At 36.5% G+C, this 26,323-nt stretch overlaps 1 protein-coding gene across 1 annotated transcript in view; it reads right to left on the bottom strand.

Annotated features, from left to right (window-relative positions):
- The window catches only part of LOC127869318 (mitogen-activated protein kinase kinase kinase 11-like), a 66,670-nt gene that overhangs the window by 10,828 nt on the left and 29,519 nt on the right, over positions 1-26,323 (bottom strand). Inside the window, 7 exon segments of the mRNA XM_052411772.1 lie at positions 323-502; positions 8,050-8,175; positions 14,054-14,303; positions 16,043-16,218; positions 17,946-18,094; positions 20,746-20,795; positions 20,797-20,927. Of these exon segments, the coding sequence (XP_052267732.1) occupies positions 323-502; positions 8,050-8,175; positions 14,054-14,303; positions 16,043-16,218; positions 17,946-18,094; positions 20,746-20,795; positions 20,797-20,927 (1,062 nt within the window).

The following is a 26,323-nucleotide window of genomic DNA, read 5'->3' as shown; positions in this document are numbered from 1 at the left end:
TGGTAAGCATTTGAATGATGCATTTTTGATAATAATATTAAAACAACAAATATGCCAAAAGAAACTTTTTTACAAAACCACAAATTACACAAATTTAGTGAAAGAAAAAAAATACTACAAACATATCTGTAAAATTGAATCACAAGAAACTTACTCATTTAATATTATAACTAAATTTGTTTCAATCCACCATTACAGTCAATTAATTTCACAAATACTAATAACCTGATACCAGAAAAAATTAACAAATTAACCAACTGACATGCACTGAAATCTTTAATAATAATTTTTATTTTTAATTATTAAAAATACTTTTACATACGAATTTCGTTGAGAGCCGAGAAGTTGGAATGTCCGCCAGAGAGTTGTCTGAGGTTCTTTTCCAGGCTAGGGGCACTCTTGGACCATCGTCCATTTGACATAATGACAGAGGTACGCTGTCGCCGGTCCTTCTTCACTGAGCTGGGTCCCCACGTCTTGCCTTTAATACCGTCCGCAGGGTCTGCAAGAAGTCACAGTGCTGGGGTCAGGGCATGAATCTTCAACCATGAATGTGGAAGAACAATTACAGGAGTGCAAGAAGTCACAGCGCTGGGGTCAGGGCATGAATCTTCAACCATGAATGTGGAAGAACAATAACAGGAGTGCAAGAAGTCTCAGTGCTGGGGTCAGGCCATTAATCTTCAACCATGAATGTGGAAGAACAATTACAGGAGTGCAAGAAGTCACATTGCTGGGGTCAGGGCATGAATCTTCAACCATGAATGTGGAAGAACAATTACAGGAGTGCAAGAAGTCACAGTGCTGGGGTCAGGGCATAAATCTTCAACCATGAATGTGGAAGAACAATTACAGGAGCACAAGAAGTCACGGCGCTGGGGTCAGGGCATAAAACTTCAATTGATGCATTAATAGTCTCGTAGAAAATCAAGTTTAATAAAAACAAGAGTGCCAAGATGGCCCAAGTTCGCTCACCTGAGAGGAGTCGGTTCTTCAATCTTTACCTAATGTCAAACTTGACCTAGATATTGACCAGACAAACATCCTGGTCAAGTTTTATCATTATTGAACCAAAACTCTGGCGTAGGGAGTGTTTTTCTTTTTGTAAGATTTGAAATGGTGACCTATATTTTGAGTTGACCCCCCTTACCAAACATCAAACTTTGCTTACAAGGATTTTGTATAATATAATGAAAATTTGGACAATCTAAGGGCAATAATTATGGAATTAATTATTTGATTTTGCTCATCATCAAACTCGACTGAGATCTTTCAGCAACTTTGATAAAGAATGCTTGAGAAATGTGAATGCTAGAGTGTTTAAAAACCAAATGTGGACGGACGGACAGCGGACAAACACCAATCCTAAAACCTCACCTGAGCAATCAGGTGAGCTAAAAAGTGTGTTTCACCGATCTGAGCAATTTTCCAACTTGTCCAAGAAATCAATAAAACCAATGTATTGACTTAGTTTCACGATGATTAGGCAAAATATGTGACTTTATAGTGTTCGATCACAAGGTTTCTTTATACAGTCACATAAGGAAAACTGCCCCACCCCCATGGCAGCCATGTTTATTGACCCATCGGGACCATTTGCAAACTCATCTAAGATATATATAAAACAAGAAAATTCGTTGAATTGATATCCCCCGCCATTATACTTCTTGACACAAAAGTTTTCTGGACAGATGGACAATGCCAACCTGCATCATCCTCTTATCCATATATATACTCATACCAAGTTTCAACTAGAGCTTTGTCACAGACGTGACGAATACCCCCACATGCCGCATTGACACAGAATATTGTGCATGTTGTCTTCACAAAAGACAGCGGACACCATGCTCAATGTTTAAACCGCACTAAGTGACCCTGTGACCTGGATTTTGACCCTGCATGGCTCATGTTCGAACTTGACCTACACATCATCTAGATACAACTTCTAACCAAGTGTGGTAAAGATCGGATGAAAACTACTTGAATTAGAGAGCAGACCCAGTGCTTAATGTGTAAAACGTACTAAGTGACCCAGTGACCTAGTTTTTGACTCGGCATGACCCATATTCGAACTTGACCTAGACATCATCTAGATACAACTTTTGACCAAGTTTGGTGAAGATCGGATGAAAACTACTTGAATTAGAGAGCGGACACCATGCTCAATGTTTAAAAAGCACTAAGTGACCCCGTGACATAGTTTTTGACCTGCCATGACCCATGTATGAACTTGGCCTAGACATCATCTAGATACAACTTCTGACAAAGTTTGGTGAAGATCCGATGAAAACTACTAAATTAGAGAGCGGACACGGACTGACCGACAGACAAGCTCACTCCTATATACCCCCCTAAACTTTGTTAAGTGGGGGTATAATGAAATCCGCCAAAGCAATTCCATGATATGGCTCCGGACACAAAAGTGCCGGACGGAAGGACGGACGGACAGAAGGACGGACAATGCCAAAACAATATCCCTTCGCCTATGGCGCGGGATAACCAATCCTTTCACCAAGTTTCATGATGATTGGGCAAAAAATGTGACTTCTAGTGTTCACAAGCTTTTTTTTACTATAAAAAAAATAAGGAAACTGCCCCACCCACTGGCGGCCATGTTTTTCAACGGACCGGAACCACTTTTGAACTCAACCAACATATCATTAAGACAAACATTTTGACAAAGTTACATGAAGATTGGGCATGAAATGTGACTTCTACAGTGTTTACAAGTTTTTCTTTTTTTTTACCTAGTGACCTAATTTTTGACCCGGCACGACCCAGTTTCGAACTTGACTGAGATTTCATTGGGACAAAGCTTCTGACCAAGTTTCATGAAGATCGGACAATAAATGTGGCCTCTAGAGTGTTTACGCACAAATTTTAACGGACGGACGGACGGACAACGGACAAAGACGGGTCACAAAAGCTCCCCTGAGCAATCAGGTGAGCTAAAAATGTACAGGCTTCATTTCCAATTCTAAGATACTGATGAGCAGCAAACAGCATTAAACCTGAGAAGCCTGCAAGTTAATCGCAGGTTGTTCTGATTAATGCTGGTTGCATACAGCCATTTTCATTTTGCTTCTGAGTTGGAAAGGATTTATGAATGTGACGGAACATTTTTAGAATTAAATGCTTAAATAAGAAACATTAACCTAAACGACCCATTCCATATTTTTTTAGTGCCATAAAACTCAGCGTAATAAATGACTTTTGCTTGTTAATGTGTGATTAAATGCTTCAGTATATACCGGTATTATTAAAAGCTATGTATATATTTACATATACAACACAACAAAAAACAATATCTTTGTCACAAGTGACAAACACCCCAGCACGCAATTATATGCGGGCAATTTGCCCTACCGACAAACAGTCAGTGTGACTGCTACATTATCCCTCAAAAAGTTCCTTTTCTGGTTGTAATTTATGATTATTGTACATTTTAGGCATAATATCAAAATAAAACTTAATACCTGCAATCGAAAATTAGACTCCACATAAAATGGTTTTTATTAAGCTTCAAATACTGCATTTTAATAAAAGATGTTTTAATAATATACTATCTTAACATGAAAACCTCTTATGGCTCAAATGTTCATAACATGCTGATAAATGTTTATTACACAATATAAATGCATGGGCCTTTTGCCACACATTAGTAACAAGTGTTCCACGGTCAGAGACATATGCCCCCCTTAACAGGGCTTTGAACTAGTGACACCAATTTCAGTAGGGGTCATCTACTGTCCAAGACAATGCGCATGTGAAGTATCAAGCCAATCAGTAAATTCATTGATGAGATATTGATCGGAAACAATTTTCACGCTTATTGTGACAGTGATCTTGACCTTTGACCTAGTGACCCCAATTTCAATAGGGGTCATCTACTGTCCAAGGCAAATGCGCATGGGAAGTATCTCGCCAATGGGTTGATTCGTTGACGAGTTATTGATCAGAAACGCTTATCCCACTTATTGTGCCAGTGACTATGACCTTTGACCTAGTGACACCAATTTCAATAGGGGTCATCTAATGTAATTACTCTAAGTTTTCAGACACTACATTTTTTTTCGTATCCGAAAATTTAGACACGAAAAATATTAAAAAATTACAGGTCTCTGAAAATTATAATTATATTGAAATAAACGCAATAAATTAAAGTTCAATAACTTTCTTGTGATTAACTCTTCTTTTTCTGCTTAAAAAAATAAATACAACTTCACAGCTTTTCTAACTCTTGCCTGAAGCGAAAAAGAACAAAAACGTAAAAACAGAAAACATTCTGCTTCCTTCATAGGACGACACTGTTTCAAATGCTGTTGGGTGAATCCATTACTTTCTTCCGGTATACATGGTTATGTACCCAATTACGCGAATGTAACTGTCCACTGCCCTTTAGGCATGAATCTGCAAGGTTTTATGACTGTAATCAAGTTGTAAAAATCCATGATCGAAGTGTCACAAGATAAGCGAAAACAGGGCCGAAGTCTGTAGAAAAGCACGGTTAAATATACTGTCCAAAATTAGGAGACATTAATAATGGATGGAAACATGCATGTCCGAAAATTTTGAGTCATGAAAACTTATTACCGTATTTTACCATGTATAGCCCCTTCCCATGTATAACGCGCATGTGATTTTTTAATGCCAAAACGGAGAAAAAAAAAGAATTCAAGACCAAAAACCTGAAAATTGGGCAGAAAATGGCCGCCATTCTAATATCACGCAATCATTTAAGCTTATCGGGCGCTTAATTTATTGTTTTAAAGTAGGGAGCGTTTATACGATCAGCAGCATGGGTTGCAAAGCACTACATTTTCGACAATTTTTAAGATTATTCTCTCAAGAACACCGTATATTTCCTTATTGACGCGCACTGCGTGTGTTTTTTCAAGACCCCTGCGGGTTAAATTCGACCACTATTACCTATTCCTCACATTTGAACAGTGTAACATTTTCATTACCTGCCGCTCACAACATTGTATGACATAGTCTTCTGCAGACCGGCAACATTGCAATGTCCAATTTCACACAAAACGTCCGTGGATCCCATTTTATTTTTCATCGACTTAAAATATTTCCCCATTAAGAGATGCTCCCCATTAAATCCAGTTTGACCCGGTATTTCGCGCCTTCACTGCGTCTAGTTGATAAGTATTTATAGTGAGACAAACAATACACCCGAACGCTCAATTCCATACAGTTGGCGATATCGGTGTTATCGGCGTAAAGCCATTAGACAAATATCATTTGTTTGTCTCTATTGAAAGAAAATAAAACGAGTCTATATCTCTATTGTTGGTTTGTAACCTACGTAGTATACTCGCACGGTAGCATATAATGCAGAGATCAGAAAATCATTGATAAATGTATTCGTCGTTTCAATGCTTAGGGCCGAGTAATTTTGGCAAATCGGAACTCAACTTGCGTAAAACACTTGCTCAATTAACCGTTAAACTCCACCTCCGTTCTTTGCAAAAGGTTTGAAGGCGGAGCTTTGCACGTGCTATTATTTAATTGGACGATTGCCATTGAGGAAAAAACACAAGATTGTTTCGGCATGTTGATTGCTAGACAAAGGAAGCCAATTTTGTCAGCAAGAAACTTGTTGCTTTATTGCTTCAGACAGGAAGCGGCTTTCCTTTGATGACGTCAAACTGTCAATTCACATACAGTGCACATTTTCGGAATTGCTAACATTAAACTTTGGATTCAATTATCAAAATAAAGCAAAAGCGAAGTTGAGAAATATGATTGAAATAATTAGCGTCAGTTCAAATAAGACGTTTTGCGTTGTAAATCAACGAGTTTTCATGACAACAAAACTTTAACCAATACCGCGACGACGCGGGGATCGATATACCTCGATTTTTTTTTTAATGAACAATCAATGAAGAATTGTGAAAACACCAACAAAGACATTTTTTTCATCTTTTAATTTTTGTCAAAACTGTTACTACCCCGTTCATTCCTACCCTTTCCCGCTGTTTGTTGTTTCGACAACGGCCCCTTCAGTCTATAACATTATAGGGTGTAGTTTTCTGCAATAAAAAAATGACGGCAATTGTGAAGATTTACGATTATGAAATGGATTTTTTGCAATTTAGCAACAAGGAAAGTGTTGTGTCAATGTATTATGCGCACTGAATTTTTATTTTGAAATTAGAAGGTAAAAAACTGCGTGCTATGCATGGTAAAATACGGTATCTTTCCTAAAAAAGAGGGTATCCGAAAACTTAGGTGTCCGAATGCACATAAGAAGTATCAAGCCAATCGGTAAATCAGTTGACAAGATATTGATCAGAAACAGTTTCACACTAAATGCGTATCAGTGACCTTGACCTTTGACCTAGTGACCACAATTTCAATAGGGTCATCTACTGTCCAAGGCCAATTCACAGTGAAGTATCAAGCCAATCAGTGAATCAGTTGACAAATTAGTGATGGGAAACGATTTCACATTTAGTGTGTAACAGTGCCCTTGACCTTTGACCAAGTGAACCAAATTTCAATACAGGTCATCTACTGTCCAAGGCCAATGCTCATGGGAAGTATCAATCCAATCGGTGAATCAGTTGACAAGTTATTGATCGGAAACGATTGTAATCTTAATGTTTAACAGTGATCTTGACCTTTGACCTAGTGACCCCAATTTCAATAGGGGTTATCTACTGTCCAAAGCCAATGCTATCAAGCTAATCGTTCTACTGGTTTACGAGTTATTGATCGGAAACAATTTTCACACTTCGTGTGATAATGACCTTGACCTTTGACCTAGTGACCACAATTTCAATAGAGGTCATCTACTGTTGAAGGTCAATGCATATGTGAAGTACCAAGCCAATTGGTCAATTAGTTGACGAGTTATTGATCAAAAACGATTTTCACACTTAGTGTGATAGTGACCTTGACCTTGGACCAAGAGAGCCCATATTCAAAAGGGGTCATCTACTTGCCAAGACAAATGCCCATATGAAGTATCAAGCCAATTGGTCGATTGGTTGAGGAGTAATTGATCGGAAACAATGTTCACATTTACTGTGATAGTGACCATGACTTTTGACCTACTTACCCCAATTTCAATAGGGGTCATCTACTGTCCAAGGTCAATGCACATGTGAAGTATCAAGTCAATCGGTAAATTGGTTGACGTGTTAATGATCTGAAAGGCAATGGTCTGCCCACATTCAGACTGGTCTACCGACAGCTCTAGTGACAGAAATATTGAGCGACATCCAGCAAAACAATATACCACTTCTTCTTCAAAGAGGGCATAAAAATGTTACATACTTCAAAGTCTTACATAATTAAGAAAAGAACAAACAACTATGGTGCCTGATATTTTGATTTGAGCCATGATCTGTGAAAATGGACACTGCATGTGCATAGTGTCATCCCAGATGTACCTGTGCAGTCCGCACAGGCTTATCAGGGACGACACTTTCCGTCTAAACTGGATTTTTACTAAGAAGAGACTTCCTTCATACGAAAAATACCATAAAAGCTGAAAGTTTGTTTGTTTTAAACTCCCTGTGCAGTCCTACATGCTATCCTGAGGCGTGGTGGATCATTGGGGAAATGGGCTTAATGCTAATGCATAAAATGTTGTCCAGGATTAGCCTGTGCAGTCTGCATAGGCTAATCAGGGAAAACACTTTCCACTTGTATGTAAATTAGTGGAATAACATTTTGAACTAAGTTCCACTGAACAACTATTGTTTAAGTCTAAAACTCCCTGTGCAGTCTTAACCCTTTCAGTGCGGGAACCGAATTTTGAAGGCCTTTGCAAACAGTTTGGATCCAGACATTCTGTGGCGTCTCATCAGGATCCAAACTGTTTGCTATTCTGAAAATATTCTTTGAAAAAATTGAAGAAAATGCTAATTTTAGAAATTCAGCAGACGACATTTTAGCAGACGACAAATTTCCCAGCATGCAAAGGGTTAAATGCATGTGCGTACAGTGTTGTCCCAGATTAGTCTGTGCACTTTTCGCTAATATGTTACTATAGTAAGGAAGGGTTTCAAACTTCTTGTTCAGTATTACATGCAATAGCCCTGAGGCGAGGTGGATGATTGGGGGACTGGGGCTGAGGGGTCTCTGGACTGGCAATGTGGTCCCTGTACGGGGATGTCTGCACCTCCTTCTTCACCGTGATGTTGTGCCGGAAATCTGGAACACGAAACATGCGAACTTCAATTTTGCTTTCCTAGCCCATTTCCTGGACATTAGGCCTACCAAACAGAAAACCGGAAAATCAATAGGGGTCTTGCCTTCATGAAGGTCTATTGAAATATGTAATATGAAAGCTCCACAATCAATTGATGACAGAACATTGAATGGAAACCAATTGTGACAGCCGACTAAAAGACAGATGGGCGAAATGACAAGGCAAAATCCACATAATTTCAATAGTGATGTGACCGAAATTTATACAGTATAGTAAAGAAACACATTAAGTCTATGTTTCCAAAATCTGTATTAGAAGCCTGAAATTATTTTCAAACATAAAAATTGTTTAAGTTGCTTTTAAGGTTGCTTTCAACTGGCCAGGGGCGCACTTCTATTAGATAAATTCTATTTTTCCTTTAAATCATATTTATACATTTGAAGCAAAGTATTAATGTACACATTTCAGGTTTAAACAATCATTTCTAAACATAAACTTTATATGTTTTTCTCTAGCATTGAGGAAAACTGTCATAATTCATAAGAAAAAATCAGATGAAATCTTTGTTAGAGTTACTCCCCTTACACTGTTTAATAAGATATTATTTTACAGTGCAGGGCTCAACATTAACCTAAAAACCAACTTGCCCTGCCGGGTAAGTACTTAGAAAATCTACTTGCCCTGAACGTAAAGCCACTTGCCCAAACATGAGATATCACATTAACTGTAAACCATTAACTGTAAACCTCATATGTTTAATAAAGATCAAAATGATACACCACAAAACCTTTTTTTATTTTTGCACATTTAACAAAATTATTACAGTAATTAAAGTCTTATTAAAGTCTAAATGTAGATTTGTGCCAATATTTGATTATTAAACATTGCTCCTAACAATTCATCATATCTCAACCATTCAAACTCACTTTTCAATTATGGTAAAAAGTTGCATTTTCGTTTCAATTCGCACTTTTTGGCACTTTCGGATGATTTTTTCTGTGCATTTTTCATTGAATTTTGCAGACTTAAAGTTACTTGTCAATTGACGTAAAGTAAAAGATTGTTCAAAATGTATGTCGCAAAATATGAAATATGTATATACCTAAGCTATTTGTTGTTGTTTTTATATAGTTATAATTTTAGTCGTTTTCTTCGTGACTGAAAAAACCAACGATGTTATTTGTAACTGAATAGTTATGAAAAAGATAAACACAATAGTATTTGAAAGCCGATGTTTGGAATCCCAAGCCATTTACGGTGTTTCTAAAAATAAGTTTGGAAATGCAAGCGCGCCATGCTTATTTAGTTTGGACTTCCGCAAACAACAATCGCCGAGGTAATTTCGTGCATTAGGCAAATCGTTTGTGATTATTTGTACTATTTAACCACAGAAACACACGTTTTTCTTTGTTCTTGTTTGCACTTCCCCGGGCAGACAACTAGATTATAAAATAACTTGCCCGTACCCAACTTTTACTTGCCAGGGGCAATCGGACAACCGTAAATGTTGAGCCCTGCAATGTTTTTTTTCATTGAAAATCGGGTCCGGTAATCGGACCCATTCCCAATTGAAAAAAGTATATATATGTCCCAAATGGGTGCTAAAAATGCCCATGGGACGGTTTCCAAAAAAGAAAAAAAGAATTTTTTTTTTAGATCTCAATATTTTGTTCATCTCCCATCCAATGCATCCATATTAGTTTAACGTTAGTAAATATAATACTGGACACACTTATATCCTCAATTTGAAGCATTGTTTAGCAAAACAACAACAACACTAATTTCCCAATTTTAGTCAAAACACCGCAAATTTTCCCTATCCAAAGGGACAACGCCCCATTCCCAAAACGGTGAAAAAAACACTGTTGTAAGTAGAAACTTTCTGATCATTTGCCATTGATTTGCAAAACTAATTTTGCTCTCAATTACGTAATAATAGTATAAATTTAAGGCCTGTTAAATAAAAGAATATTACATAAAATATTTCGTAAACAAGAGGGCCTGAAAGGCCCAATGTCGCTCACCTGAGATAACAAGATATTATTGGGACAAATCTTCTGACCAAGTTTCATAAAGATTGGAAAATAAATGTGGCCTCTAGAGTGTTAACAAAGTTTTACTATAGCCATATAAGGAAAAATGCCCCGCCCCCTGGCAGCCATGTTTTTCAACAAACCGGCATCATTTTTGAATAGGTCCAAGATATTATCGGGATTAATCTTATGACCAAGTTTCATGAAGATAGGACAGTAAATGTGGCCTCTATAGTTTTAACAAGATTTTACTATAGCCATATAAGGAAAAATGTCCCGCCCCTTGGCAGCCATGTTTTTCAAGCAAACACTACCATTTTCTAACTCATCCAAGATATCATTGGGACAAATCTTCTGACCATGTTTCATGAAGATCGGAAAATAAATGTGGCCTCTAGAGTGTTAACAAGGTTTTACCATAGTCATATGAGGAAAAATGCCCCGTCCCCTGGCGGCCATGTTTTTCAACCAACCTGCATCGTTTTCGAACTTGTCCAAGATATTAATGGGATGAATCTTCTGACCAAGTTTCATGAAGATAGGACAATAAATGTGGCCTCTAGAGTGTTAACAAGATTTTACTATAGCCATATATAGCCATATAAGGAAAAATGCCCCGCCCCTTGGCAGCCATGTTTTTCAAGCAAAGGTTACCATTTTCGAACTCATCCAAGATATCATTGGAACAAATCTTCTGACCAAGTTTCATGAAGATCGGAAAATAAATGTGGCCTCTAGAGTGTAACAAGGTTTTACTATAGCCATATAAGGAAAAATGCCCCACCCCCTGGCAGCCATGTTTTTCAACCAACCGGCATCCTTTTTGAATTTGTCCAAGATATTATTGGGATGAATCTTATGACCAAGTTTCATGAAGATAGGACAGTAAATGTGGCCTCTATAGTTTTAACAAGATTTTACTATAGCCATATATAGCCATATAGGGAAAAATGCCCCGCCCCTTGGCAGCCATGTTTTTCAAGCAAAAGCTACCATTTTCTAACTCATCCAAGATATCATTGGGACAAATCTTCTGACCAAGTTTCATGAAGATCGGAAAATAAATGTGGCCTCTAGAGTGTTAACAAGGTTTTACTATAGCCATATAAGGAAAAATGCCCCGCCCCCTGGCGGCCATGTTTTTCAACAAACCTGCATCGTTTTCGAACTTGTACAAGATATTATAGGGATGAATCTTCTGACCAAGTTTCATGAAGATAGGACAATAAATGTGGCCTCTAGAGTGTTAACAAGATTTTACTATAGCCATATATAGCCATATAAGGAAAAATGCCCCGCCCCTTGGCAGCCATGTTTTTCAAGCAAAGGTTACCATTTTCGAACTCATCCAAGATATCATTGGAACAAATCTTCTGACCAAGTTTCATGAAGATCGGAAAATAAATGTGGCCTCTAGAGTGTTAACAAGGGTTTTACTATAGCCATATAAGGAGAAATGCCCTGCCCCCTGGTGGCCCGTTTTTCAACCAACCGGTATCATTTTCGAACTAGTCCAAGATATTATTGAGATGAATCTTCTGACCAAGTTTAATGAAGATAAAACAATAAATGTGGCCTCTAGAGTGTTAACAAGATTTTACTATAGCCATATAAAGCCATATAAGGAAAAATGCCCCGCCCCTTGGCAGCCATGTTTTTCAAGCAAATGTTACCATCGAACTCATCCAAGATATCATTGAGACCAATCTTCTGACCAAATTTCATTAAGATTGGACAATAAATGTGGCCTCTAGAGAGTTAACAAGGCAAATGTTGACGCCGTACAACGGACGAAGCACGACGGACAAAAGGCGATCACAAAAGCTCACCATGAGCATGTTGTGTTCAGGTGAGCTAAAAAAAGTTAACACATAAACATTCAGTGTTCTTTAAAGCAATAGCCAAAATATTAACCCTAAATGTTGCATGTCGCTCATAAATGTTCGGATATCCTCCCAGGAAATTCACATGCAATATATTGTCACACAGAAAAATAAAAGCTGCGCCATGAGCGCATGATACGCCCGTCGTTCGCCAATGAAGTAGTAAGGTAATAAATAACCCTTTGAATAATTTTTTTACTTCAGTTTATTTGTATTTGAATACATGGTTTATTTTATAAGTACATGAGCATGGAAATCACGAAATTTTGACGAACAAAGTCCCATAACTCTGGAACGACAATTCAGAATTCCGTCAAAAACGAAAGGGGATCAGGGTTTATCAATATTAAGATTGTGTTGAAATTTGAAAAAAATCCATCGAAGGATATTTGAGCTACAGTAGGACATTCAATGAAATCACGAAATTTTGACGAACAAAGTCCCATAACTCTGGAACGACAATTCAGAATTCCGTCAAAAACGAAAGGGGATCAGGGTTTATCAATATTAAGATTGTGTTAAAATTTGAAGAAAATCTGTCAAAGGATATTTGACGTAGTGTACGACATTAACAGACGGACGGACGGACGGACGGACGGACAGACGGACGCGGGGTATACCATAATACGTCCCGTCATAGACGGGCGTATAAAAAATCCATCGGGGGATATTTGAGCTACGGTAGGATACATGAACAACAATAACATTTAAGGTCACAGTGACCTTGACCTTAGAATGAATGACCTTGAAATGACCAGTGGTCATCTAAGTGTGCTTGCAAACCTTCATGTCAAGTTTGAAGACTCTATGTCCAAGCATACCAAAGTTATAACAATTTTAACATTTTAACATTTAAGGTCACAGTGACCTTGTGTGACCTTGACCTTAGAATGAATGACCTTATAATGACCAGTGGTCATCTAAGTGTGCTTGCAAACCTTCATGTCAAGTTTGAAGACTCTATGTCCAAGCATACCAAAGTTATAACAATTTTAACATTTTAACATTTAAGGTCACAGTGACCTTGACCTTCAAATGAATGACATTGAAATGACCAGTGGTCATCTTCTAGTACTGGCCAATCTTTATTTCAAGTTTGAAGACTCTAGGTACAAGCATACCAAAGTTATAACATGAAATAAGAACTTTAACATTTTTACATTCAAGGTCACAGTGACCTTGACCTTCAAATGAATGACCTTGAAATGTCCAGGGGTTACTTACTAGTTCTGGCCAACCTTCATGTCAAGTTTCAAGACTCTAGGTCCAAGCATACCAAAGTTATAACAACTTTAACATTTTTACATTCAAGGTCACAGTGACCTTGACCTTCAAATGAATGACCTTGAAATGTCCAGTGGTTACTTACTAGTTCTGGCCAACCTTCATGTCAAGTTTCAAGACTCTAGGTCCAAGCATACCAAAGTTATAACAACTTTAACATTTTTATATAGCTACAGTAGGACATTCAATGAAATCACGAAATTTTGACGAACAAAGTCCCATAACTCTGGAACGACAATTCAGAATTCCGTCAAAAACGAAAGGGGATCAGGGTTTATCAATATTAAGATTGTGTTAAAATTTGAAGAAAATCTGTCAAAGGATATTTGACGTAGCGTACGACATTAACAGACATACGGACGGACAGACGGACGGACGGACAGACGGACGCGGGGTATACCATAATACGTCCCGTCATAGACGGGCGTATAAAAAACCAAGCATTTTGTATCTTGTTAAATCGAAGTTACCAGTCCACATCTAGCATTGAAATTTTGGATATTGCTATGAGGAACACTTTTTTTAAACTTTATTTTTCAAATATTTTACGAAGTATTCAATGATTTTGAGTGGTTATGGGGCTTTAATATAAAACTTCTCTAATCAAGTAACTTAAAAATAATTTACATAAAATTTTATTTGCAAAACAACTTTGTGTACTTATGAGAACAATGTAATACCTGATGGTTCACTAATAGATTTGCTTCCGGATTTCAGCACTTTCTGAAGTCGGCTCTTCTTGAACTTTCCCCGTCGCTTATGCGGCTGAGGCTTGTGCATGATTTGCTGCAAAATCATAATGTTTAATTCCCGTTCCACTAGCTCAATTTCACGTTCGGCGATTTCCTGTTCACGTTTTTTAAGGAACTCTTCCTGGTGCTTCTGTTGAAGGGCTGCCTTTGTCAACTCTTCTTCCCGACTTCGAAGTTCCTACAGGGTGAAAGGGACTATGAAAATAAACCTTTTTCTAGGAAAACTGGGCTTAATGCTTGTGCATAAAGAGTCATCCCGGATTAGCCTGTGATTAACGCACAGGCTAATCTGGAATGACACTTTCTGCTTTTATGGAATTTTTGGCTGTGTTTCTTCTTAGCAAAAATTAAGTCTCAACAGAAAGAGTCGTCCCTTTTCAGCCTGTGTGGTCTGCACTGGCTAATCTGGGAAGTCAATTTATGCACATGCATTAAGCAAACTTATTCCCAGAACATGACTTAAATTTATGGAAGATAAATGGTCATTTGAAGACCAGAGGGTGTACCTAAACAGTCGACAGCCACTATGGAAGATAAATGGTCATTTGAAGACCAGAGGGTGTACCTAAACAGTCGACATCCACTATGGAAGATAAATGGTCATTTGAAGACCAGAGGGTGTACCTAAACAGTCGACAGCCACTATGGAAGATAAATGGTCATTTGAAGACCAGAGGGTGTACCTAAACAGTCGACAGACAATTCTGGCTTTAAGGAGCTAAGATTTCCTTTGTGGAATCAAAGTGCTTATACAAAAAAACTACTTAAACATTAAAGCGAGATAATACTATTTTTTATATGTGTTTAATTGTAATATATTGATAAAATATGTTACAATAACACAAAATAGGCAAGGAAAATTATACATTAAAGACGAATTTCATAAAATGCGGCAAAGACAAATTAGCGCCCCGAGCCGATTGTGACGAACATATTTTCCTACAATAACCCAAGCATTCGTCTTTTTTTAGGACCAGAGTTAGTGTTCGTGTGTCGTTTGAATATATATCATTGCAGAAATTTAAAATGAAACGTTAAAGTAAGTTTAGATTCACATTGTACATGAATGTTATACATGCTGGCAAATTCGACTGTACAGCCATTTTCGATTTCAAAATTAAATATCTGGCTTATTTCGCATTTTTCGACACATGTTCTTCTGAACTTTTATTTTATTTTATATTTAAATATATATATAATAAGCTTTTTACACAGCTTATATAAATTCATTAATATTTGACAAAATCATATTATCTCGCTTTAAGTCCGGTTTTTCTCAAAAGTAATTTAAAAGTGACTTTGTTTGTACTTAAAAGTAAGCTTAATTGAGTTTCAAAATTGATTGAACCGTATCTTTTACTATTTGAGCTGTTTCAATGACTTTACTTTTACATGGGTCAAACCAAAATTGATTCCTCATAAAATGCAATCGTATTTTTTTCTCATGTATTTTCTAATTGTGTTTTTGATAACTTTTTAATTTCTTTAATTATAAATAGAATATTGTATGCAAGTATTTTTGTATGGATTTTCATTTGTTTAATATTTTTTTACATGATTATATTTTTATTATGAGTAGGTTTTTCATTTAAAGCTGTTAGACTTGCATCTATCATGAAAAGTCTTAAGACATAACAGCCTAAGTCCAATCCATGACAAAAAATTTAATTATCAGGGTTGAAAATTTAGAAACACCTAAATTAAGAAACACTTCAGTAAAAGAAATACCCTATCTCTCCTTAAGGTTCACCTAAACTCATCATCTAAAATATTTCCAGCTAAAAACTATTTGTAAAACTAGTCTTGTATTAAACCGACAAAATAAGCTGACCTACGCGAAATCACCCCCAGAACTTTTACAACAATTAAGACTATGACAAAGTCCAACGTCAAAAGACTTCCATAGATACAGCGCACCTTTTCGCGACTGCGTAGCTCATTGAACATCTCCTCTATCTCTAGACGCCAGTCTTCCTGCAGGGTATGGAACGAGTCCTGGGGCGTGGACATGAACTCGGACAGGCGCACCTCCTCCAGCTCAGCTATGATGTCTGTGAACATTGGACGGAAGTGGGGCTCCTGGTGCCAGCAATCTAAAGTATATTTTAGCCTCTGCGTTAAGTGTCATCCCAAATTAGCCTGTGCAGTTTGCACAGGCTTATCTGCGACAAAACTTTATGATTTTAAGGAATTTTCCGTTGTCTCATCTTAAACAAAAATCCACTTTAGGTGAAAAGTGTCATCCCTGATAAGCCTATGTGGACTGCATTGGCTAATCTTGGATGACACTATACACACATGTTTTAATACCAGTTTTCACACAATGAGTCTTATTTAATATCATTTTTAGACTTTTAGACTTTGAACATGGAACAGAGATGTCAAGCTCAAGCTGCTGTCATTTTAAAGAAGAAAAACTTGTGTTTGTTTATTTTGAGGTTTTCCCTATTTACTTATAGCAGCATATGAAATCATCCCTGCTTGAATAAGAGATAGATGGCCAAAGGCAAAAGGAATAATTTTATGATCAGCCCTTAAACAAACTAGCAAAGTTTACTGAAAGCTTGACTGCAAATCCTCGGTTTAATAGGTTACTACCTGGCCCAGCCATGAATTCTGAGGGGAATGGTCATGAAATAATGTCCATAACCATCCACTGTCTCTTTCTATGATTCAAATATGGCAGTTGTCTGTAATTGGTATGAGCTAAGTAGACACAGTTTTGTCTGGAAGACAAGGTGCAAGAAGATTGTGAAGTGTTTCCCTATCGCCGCATTTGGAGTTGAAATTTGGCCCTATTCCCATTCTCACAAAATAAAAAATAAAAATTTTCCCAAAAGGCTGCCTAAATTTCTCAGTGGAAGGTTTCCGAAACAAAACAAGAAATGTGTTTGTCAGAAACACAATGCCCCCTACTGCGCTGCTTTTGATTTTTTTTTAAATCATTTTTGGCAGGTTCAGATAATCATCTCCCTTTAAAGCTTATTACTTCCCTTGGATTTGTTTTTTTGACCTTTAACATTGAAGGATGACCTTGACCTTTCACCACTCAAAACGTGCAGCTCCATGAGATACACATGCATGCCAAATATCAACTTGCTATCATTAAATATTGCAAAAGTTATGACAAATGTAAAGTTTTGGGACACACACAGTTACACACACACACACACACATACAATGACAGACAGGCCAAAACAAGATACCCAGTGATTTTTTTTGCTTTTCTTTGTTACAGCCTGTGCCATTTAAATTGGGAAAATTAGCGTGATAAACCGTGAAATTGGGAAAATTAGTGTGATAAACCATGAAATTGGGAAAAATGAAGCATTATAAATATGATTATAAGTAACAGAATTAATATTGTTTTTAAGTGCATGTTCAGGGGGGTTTCTAGCCATTTTGGGCAAAGGAGTCTGGTCAAATTGGGATTTGTTTTAAATCAATAAAAGTGGCAAATTTGGGAATAATTTATCAACAAAAAGGATTTAATTAAAGTTCTATATTTTGTTGTTGTTTTTTTTTGGAAATTGGGCATTTTGGGGGGGAAATTTTGGTCAGTTTTTTGGAAAAAAACATGGAATTTTGAGATTGAGAAGCAGCCGAAAATCGGCAGTAATTTTGAGCAAAAAAATCACTGATACCCCCAATCATTCAATCCAGGGGCATAAAAACAACCTTAACATTAGTTTAATGTTAGTAAATATAATATAAAACATACATTTATTCATAATTATAAGTATTTGTTAGCCCTAAAATAACTTAAAAACTATACATAGCTTGAAAAAAATAAAATAATAGAAAAATAATTTCGACCAACCTGACATGATATTGGAGAACATTGCTGGGCAGGTGGAGGGTATAGGGAGTGTGAGCTTGTTCACTGCAACCCCGTACGCCACCCCAAGGGCGTCGATTCCCTTGTAGGGCATCTCCCCCGTCAGCAGCTCCCATAGCACCACCCCATAACTGAAACAACAGGGTAGATAATATAGCACCAGTAGATGACATCAGCTTGAAACTGAACGTGCAACTACATGCTAGATAGATCACATCTAAGCACCATCATAGATAAAGTTACACTTTCCCGCTCAGAGGCAAAGTGAAAATGGCTGAATGCAACCAACATAAAACCAGAACAGCCTGCATGTGACCCGCACTTTAACTGCTAATCAGTTTCTACAGGTGGAAAATGAAGCCTTCAAAATTTGAATCTAGTGAGGTCTTAAATTTTTATTTTAAAGGAACAACAAATGTGCCAAAATTTGTATGTAAGCTGTAAAAGGTTAATCAAATGGTAGCTCTATTGCTTCAAATGGGAAGACTTATTGGGACACTCTTGAGTCTTTTTCCTTGAAAGAACTAGCAGTGCTCCAGCTAGGCCTAAATGAAAGGGATCCAAGCCCGGTCCTTTCGAAGCCCCGCCCGGCCCTTTCGAAACCCCGCCCTGCCCTTCCGAGGCCCCACCCTGCCCTTTTATAAAATACAAACAAAAACATTATAATGTATAAATCTCTTATTACATTGTTATTAATTTATTCCTCATTCCTCATTGTACATTGTTATTAATTTTTGCTGATTGTAGACATTTTATTTGCATCGTTTAGTAATAATGGAAATAATATATTCTAACAATTATTGATAATATACATATTAATATGCAACAGGGAGCATTCAGGATACGACTGCCCACTCAAAAGTGCGCTTTTGACAAAATACTGCGCGCTCGAAAGCGCCCTTTTGACAAAATAGCCCCCCCACTGCCCTTGTCAAATCCTAGCTGGAGCACTGAACCAATACTAGGTGTCTTTGATAGAGACCTTCAGAACACTCCCATAGCTGAGATCCAGCACATGACCTCATAGTTGCTAGACAGATAAATCACCAGGCCACCACAACAAAAGCTTTCCCTGCCATTTAACAAATTAGCTACAGTTGCTTGATTTTATTATATTATAGCAAGATTGTAATTGATGTATATCATGATATTATTGCAAAAAAAAACATTCGGTACAATAATGTTGTGTGACCATACATGGTATTATTGTTAATTCATTACATACAATCTGGAACAGGTGTGGAGCAGGTGCCAACAAAAAAAAACATTAGGAAAACCAGTTGCCACAGTCTGTCAAATAATAAACATAAATTTTAAGTTTTCTTAACCAAGATTTATAAGTTGCAAAAGTAATTAAAGACTTTGAAAATTATGACAAATGTGTGGATAAGTTGAAGAAAACAATGCATTGTAAAGTTTGAATAGCATTTAAAAAATAACTTATTTCGAGTGCATTTAATGTCATAACTCCATGACGAACATCTTAAGCCTTTTACTCTAAGATACGCTGTGAAGATTGATATTAGAGAACTTTCTTAATAGATTTTAGTTTAAACCCATTCCCCATTAGAAGCAAAGTGAAAATGGCTTTTGCAACAAGCATAAAACCAGAACACCCTGTGAGTAGCTCGCAGTGTGTTCAGGTTTTATGCTGTTTGCTGCTCATCAGTATCTTAAGGTTGGAAATGAAGCCTTCTCAACTTGATCCTAGTAAAGAAGATTTTAAATTTAATACAATTTTCTAAGGAACTACAAACGCATCACAGTGCATTTCTAAGGAGCAATGGGTTAAAGGGCTCATTTCTAACCTTTAGATTCTGACATGAAGCTAACAGCATAAACTTGAACAGCCTGCAAGTTATTTGCAGGCAATCTCTTGCACAACGGTTACATTACATTCACTTCTGTGATGGACTCAGAATGAACTATTTCTATGAAAGCGTCTCATTCATGTCATGATCATTCCAAGCGTTCATCATTAAATATGGCGCAGAAAAATTCCATTTGCGTTGGAGATTGACTCGCAGGCTGTTCTTTTTTATGCAGGTTGCATATAGACATATATAGACATTTCCACTTTGTTTCTGACCGGTAAAGGGTTAATACTGATTTTTTACCCCAAAATAATCATAACTTGTAATACAGCTGCTAACAATCAAGTACCCATTAGGTTAAGAGATATATTACAAGTATTGCAATCAAGATTCACATCATAAAAAAAAACATATTATCACAATCAAAAATTGTAATTTTATATACAAATTCAGGTTGAAAAAATGACCATAAGCTTTAGACATGTTATCCAAAAGAGGTAACTGGCTGAAAAGAAAAAGATTCACAATCCTGCATTTTTTAGATTCAAATCAAGGTGTATTTTATTGAAGCCTTGAGGATGGGATTCTTTTGCCATATTCTGGAAAACAGTACGCCCCGCTCTCAGCTCCAAACTTGGTATCAACTTATAATATTGACCAATGAGATTGCTTGTAAACTTTGAGCTTTTATTCCCAATACATGAGATTACAACTAAACTCTTGAATGAGTTTAGTCAAGTTTTTTCAAGGAAAATTGCTTATGCTCAATATGAAGTTCAAGGGAGGCAATTAATGTAATTGGCAGCAGAGTCAAAAATGTGTTAAAACCACAAGAACTCAGCACATTGCAAGAAAAAAAGACTAAAAATTATATTATAAAAACTATAACTTCATAATTCCAGCAAAGGCAACTGACAGAAAAGATAAAGAATCATGCCAATGTTAACTCCCTTTCAGACCCAGCTCACCTCCAGATGTCGCTGTGCTTGGAGAACGTGTTGTTCTTGATGACCTCCGGGCGCCATCCACGCATACGTCCCAGCAGCACTCATCCGAGTTGTGCAGTACATCTCCCGCGCCAACCCGAAATCTGTGATCTTCATCGTCTTGTTCGTGAGGTCGTTGTTCACTATCTCTTCGCATATCAATACTGAAATTTGAAATGGTTGTCTGTTAATTTACTTCTGATTACTTAAAATAAAATGGCCATTGTAAAACAGTATCGGACTTAATAAAAAAACATTTGAACTGCAAGACCAGGGAGTGGACTTTGGAGTAAAATTATGAAAATAACAATGAAATTTTTAAGTGCCAGAAACTTTTGGGGGCTTTTTTAGGCGCAAACTATGGCCCCCGCCCCATTCCAACCCTCAAAAGCCCCCTTTCATTTTTATGAAGAACAGGAACGAAAACAAGAGTAGATCTTATATGTGTAAACTGCAAAATATATTTTCAACAAGTTAGAAAATATTGCTGTATAACTGTTTTCTAAGTACAGATCTAGTATTGAGACTTCAACAGACATCTACTGTGTTATCCATTACTGTGTTATCCAATTCTGAATGGGCAAAGATAATCACCATAATAAACAGACATTATTGCCTTTCAATTAGATAACCAAATGTTTACAAATGTGTGCCAGTTGTTTGTATTATCACCTCCGCGTATGAAAATAACCATGTTTTCATCCAAGATAAAAGTGTATTTACATAATAATAAGAGAAACAATCCAATTGTACAAACAACCTAGGTGGTCTAACATGCCTTGAAGAAGAGAAAAAAATCCTTGCACAAAGCTTTTGTTATAATAAAAGATAACAGGAAACCTGTGCAATTTAATTCATGAGCATTTATTTGGCAACTGTTCCCAACTATTGTCAAAAGTAATGAGCATCACATGAAGGGTTACAAGTAGTGGAAATCTTAAATCTCATATGAGATTTGCAAACATATGTTAACATTGTTGTTGTTTTGTGTGTACTTTTTGTTGTTGTTTATTATGCGCACGCAAAATTGAATACCTTGCATGCAGAATTATTGTTAAATATTAGGCATATTCAGACTTTAATCATATCCAATACAAGAATTGTTGAGCAAAAAAAGTTAAGCCAGCACGTTTTGTATTTCATATTTGAAAATTAAATAACACCAATTTCGTATAAAAATCTGTTTGCCACAAAAATATTCAGCACAAAGAGAAATATTGTATTGACATTTGAGAGCATGATAATCATGGTCATTTTATCAACAAATTACATGTACTCAGGGCTAAGCCTAGGTTCAAACTTAAGGGAGAAGTGACTTCTCCGTGAGCTGAAATTAGGGAGAAGTGAGGCCACTAGAAGGAGAAGTGGTTTCTGTTTGGCGTTTAATAAAATCTTCTTTTTTTTATACCCCTCATTACACCAAGCCTATCAACATCAATGACAAACAAATAATATTTTCAAATTCAATAAATCCGTACAAATTAAGTCACATAAATCAATTCTAAACAAATAAAACTTGTGATTTCCATGTGCATCATAAAAATAAACAGTACTTTAATAATGCAATGACAATCCAAACCCTATTTACATCATAATACATGATAGTTAGTCAGTGATTTTTTTCACCCAATAGGGAACGGGTCCGGTACCCATGCCATTGGGAATTTTTCGCGTCGTGAAATCACCAAATTGGGAAAAAAACGTAACAAAACACAATCTTAATGCATGGGAAATACAATATATCTATTATTGTTTATCCAAATTGTATAAATGTCCGAAATATGTACACTTGAGAATGCCTTACCTGTTTAACTTTAATAATCCAAATTTTCCTTGTTGTCATCTGGTTTAACAAACCTTATCAAAAGTTTGTTAAATCCAGTTAATGCTTTCTCCATTATTGAATCACCATTACTTGTAATATGAATCGCCAGCTTTGAATTGAACGCGGGTTGAATGTTACAATACGTCCGCCATTTGCAATGTCGAAGGTCATGACGTAGCAATTTAATTCTACTCGGATAATTTATATCTAATCGAGGATATTGTTTTCTCAATGTCTTTTGTGTAGTATTAGGACTTGTTAGTATAAAAATGAACGGTGATTCCAGTTTATATAAGATGGGTGTTGTAACTCGTAATTATCGGTGGATAAACAAACTTACAAAACTCGCTGAACTTTTACAGTTGTGGATCTACGTAATTAAAAGACCTTTGATCAATTTTGTTTTTCTTTTATAATTTTTCCGACTTTCTTTAACCGTGCCGTCTGCCAAAAACCTGCAATTATCGGATGGTCAATCAATTATCACGTAATCATTAGACAACTTACAGCACGCTAAAGTGGTTGCGGGATATAAAATAAAGTCGTGGTTATGGATAAATAAAATTATGGAAATTAGCACTATGCACAGGTGAGTTGTTAGTTTTCGTTTATATGGTTATGAATTAATGTCTGACAAAATAAATTGCACATCAACGGAATAATGAGTGTTTAAGAGTTTTGAAACACGAAACAAGTAAACAGTTGAACATACTAGAATAAATCGTATTCATATTTACTGTTGGGAATGTGTTGCGCCTGTAAACTTTTTTGTGCGTAAGTACATGTCTATAACGACGTCATTTCATCGCTCAGGTAAACTACTGCATATGTATATACAATGCGCGCATTCTCATTGGTTACTATCGATGTTAATGTACCGCTTAACTCCGCCTGCAAGGCCTGTACTAATTGCGCTTGCAGAACAGAGAACTATCAAAACTGTCGGCGAAATGACACTCGCTTTCATCTTTTGATCTAAACTGTTATTGTTTGGAGTGAATGCCCATGTATGCTAGTTGCATGGATAAGCTTTCACAGCAGTCGATCTTTTGCTGTGATAATAAACTGATAACATAAAAGGCGTCATCGTTGACTTTATGACATGTGAAAAAAGAGAATTTTTAGATGGAAAAGTTGAGAGAAAAAAACGTCGATGTAAAATAAGGAGGGCGAAGTCAACTTCTACTTCATGTGATTTAAGGGCGACATTATTATGTCACGGGCGAAGTTATCGCCCACGTTGTCCTCACGGCCAAGCCCTGTGTACTCTTAAAAACACAATTACCTCACAAAGAAAATAATTGTATTTACACTTTTATAGTATAGACTCTAAGTATCAAACCATTGTCAGAAAAGATACACAAAAATAGAAAATCAAATGAAATCTGGTCCAAGTTTTTGAAATCCACACCACAAAGAAAAACCAGAAATAATTTATATACAGTCTTAATTAAGTCAGCTTATCATGTAAAATACTTGGGCCAATGACTGTGAACTAAGGCCCTCCAGAAAAGTATTATACCCAAGTACTTAAACGATGATGTTGCAAGAGTACAGAGCATTTACATTCTATTTAAGTAATTTTGCAGAGTCATTTTGAAAGGGGAATAATATTGTATCCAGATAAAAGCAGTCAAATAGATCACATTTTAAAACCCTTGGTCTAATTATATTAAGCTTTAACCTACTTCTATTTTTAGTTCACATTTATCTCTATTTTAAACATTCTATATATATATACATTTGACATCATACCAAACCAGACTGATAATATATTTTGATGTAATAATTCTCAACAGCCAGCAGAATCCTCAACAGCCAGCAGTCAAAATGGGGTATAAGGTTTAATTTAGGGATGGGATTCGAATACAAAAATGATATTTGAATATTCGTTTTCCCTTATTCGAATATATTCGAATATTCGATTTTAGACATAACATGAAAATGTCCAAACTTACGCCCGTCCAGAGTAAAGTACTGTTCCTCATAGCCACACATTACACTTTCAATCGTTTTGTATATGCATCAGTGGAAAATGAGATAGATTTATCATTTTTGAGATCGATGTATATGCATCAGTGGAAAATGAGATAGATTTATCATTTTTGAGATCGATACATGATTATTTTTCTCTTTATATTCGCTTAATACATTTAGTTTCATAACATTTATTTATTTCACATGTTGCCGGTAAACATTACCCTAATTCTGATTTATTTCAATATCATTTTTGGATTACTTCCCTTATATTATATTTGTTCTTTTGGTTTCGCATTTTTTTCAATACGGACTCCAGAACCACGACGATGTCAAAACTTGGATAGAACTTTAATAACATATAAATTATATTCCTCATCTGTACTTTAAAATAAACACAAACAAAAAGCTTAGTGCACAAGTTGTTTTTATTTAAACAAAGATAATGTAGCAACAACATACTGGTACACATTCAGACAACATGCATATACAAACTAATTTTCAAGTTTCGTAATTATAATGTACATGCAGTGTGCATTCACAAAACAGATAATCGCTATAAAACATATTTACTTATATTTCGTATCTTCAACAATAAACAATACATTCATCTACGCTTCATCCTCGTCAACGTCACAGACATTCACACGCTTTTTGTTCAGAAACACGATGGCATCCACGATGCAACTTGAGAGTCTGTTTCTCAACTTACTGAGCAGTAAGCCGGTTGAACTCAACACCCTTTCGGATGGCACTGACGTCGCGGGAACCGAGAGTACACGTCGGGCTACCACTGCCACCTTTGGGAATTGTGCCTTGTGCAGAGGATCCATGCCAACGGACTTCTCGTTTACATGGCACCGAAGCTCATCCTTCAGCGTACTCTCCGGTGAGCCAAAGTCCAGGAAGTCCAACTTCCGGCGTTTTTATGGGGTCTCATGTTGTTTATTGTGAACCTAAGGGGCAAATTGTCCATGCGCGACTCTAAGGTATCCTGAGTAATTTTCCATTGTTTGGACGAGAAGAACGCCAGTTTCTTATAACGCGGGTCCAATAGGGCACCCAATGCAGCCGTTGACCTTGCTGCTTCTTCCAATTCTGGCTGGAAGCGATGGACCAAATCATCATGAATTGCCTACGGGAAACACCACCTTTACCCCAAATACACTGCTATTGCCAGTGCATTACAATTTACAATACTAGTTTACCACCAACTATGCAGAATTGCCAGGTACAAACATATTTAAAGACAAAAAAATTCATCCCTACAAAGATATTTGAATGATCGTAAAAAATTGTAATTTCTGAAAAAATAGAACAAAATCATGCTCATGAAAATAGCATTAAAATCTCCGTTTTTCCCAAACAATCATACAATACACATGCCAATACCCAATTATGGATTGAGAAACTGAATTGTCCTGCTTGTATTTAGAGACATAATAATAGAGTTCAGGGAACGAATTAATAAAAGCAATATTCTTTCCGTTTTAATACAGCTTAATAAATGAACAATATGAATGTCTTTCTAAACAATAAATGGCCGTTCTCTGTGAAAAGGGGGTCTAATGCATATGCACCTGCTAATAAGGGACGACACTTTCTGCTTTATGATATTTTTCGTTGAAAAAATATCTCTTGTAAGAAATAATCAAGTTTAGGCAGAAAGTGTCGTCTCTGATTAGCCTGTGCAGACTGCACAGGCTACTCTGGGATGACGCTTTTCGCAAATGCATTAAACCCCTTTTTTCACAGAGC

The sequence above is a fragment of the Dreissena polymorpha genome, chromosome 2 (assembly GCF_020536995.1).
Source record: "Dreissena polymorpha isolate Duluth1 chromosome 2, UMN_Dpol_1.0, whole genome shotgun sequence".
In the NCBI taxonomy this organism is placed as follows: domain Eukaryota; kingdom Metazoa; phylum Mollusca; class Bivalvia; order Myida; family Dreissenidae; genus Dreissena; species Dreissena polymorpha.
The sequence above is the reverse complement of the archived record's forward strand: the minus strand, read 5'-3'. Positions and strand labels throughout refer to the sequence as shown.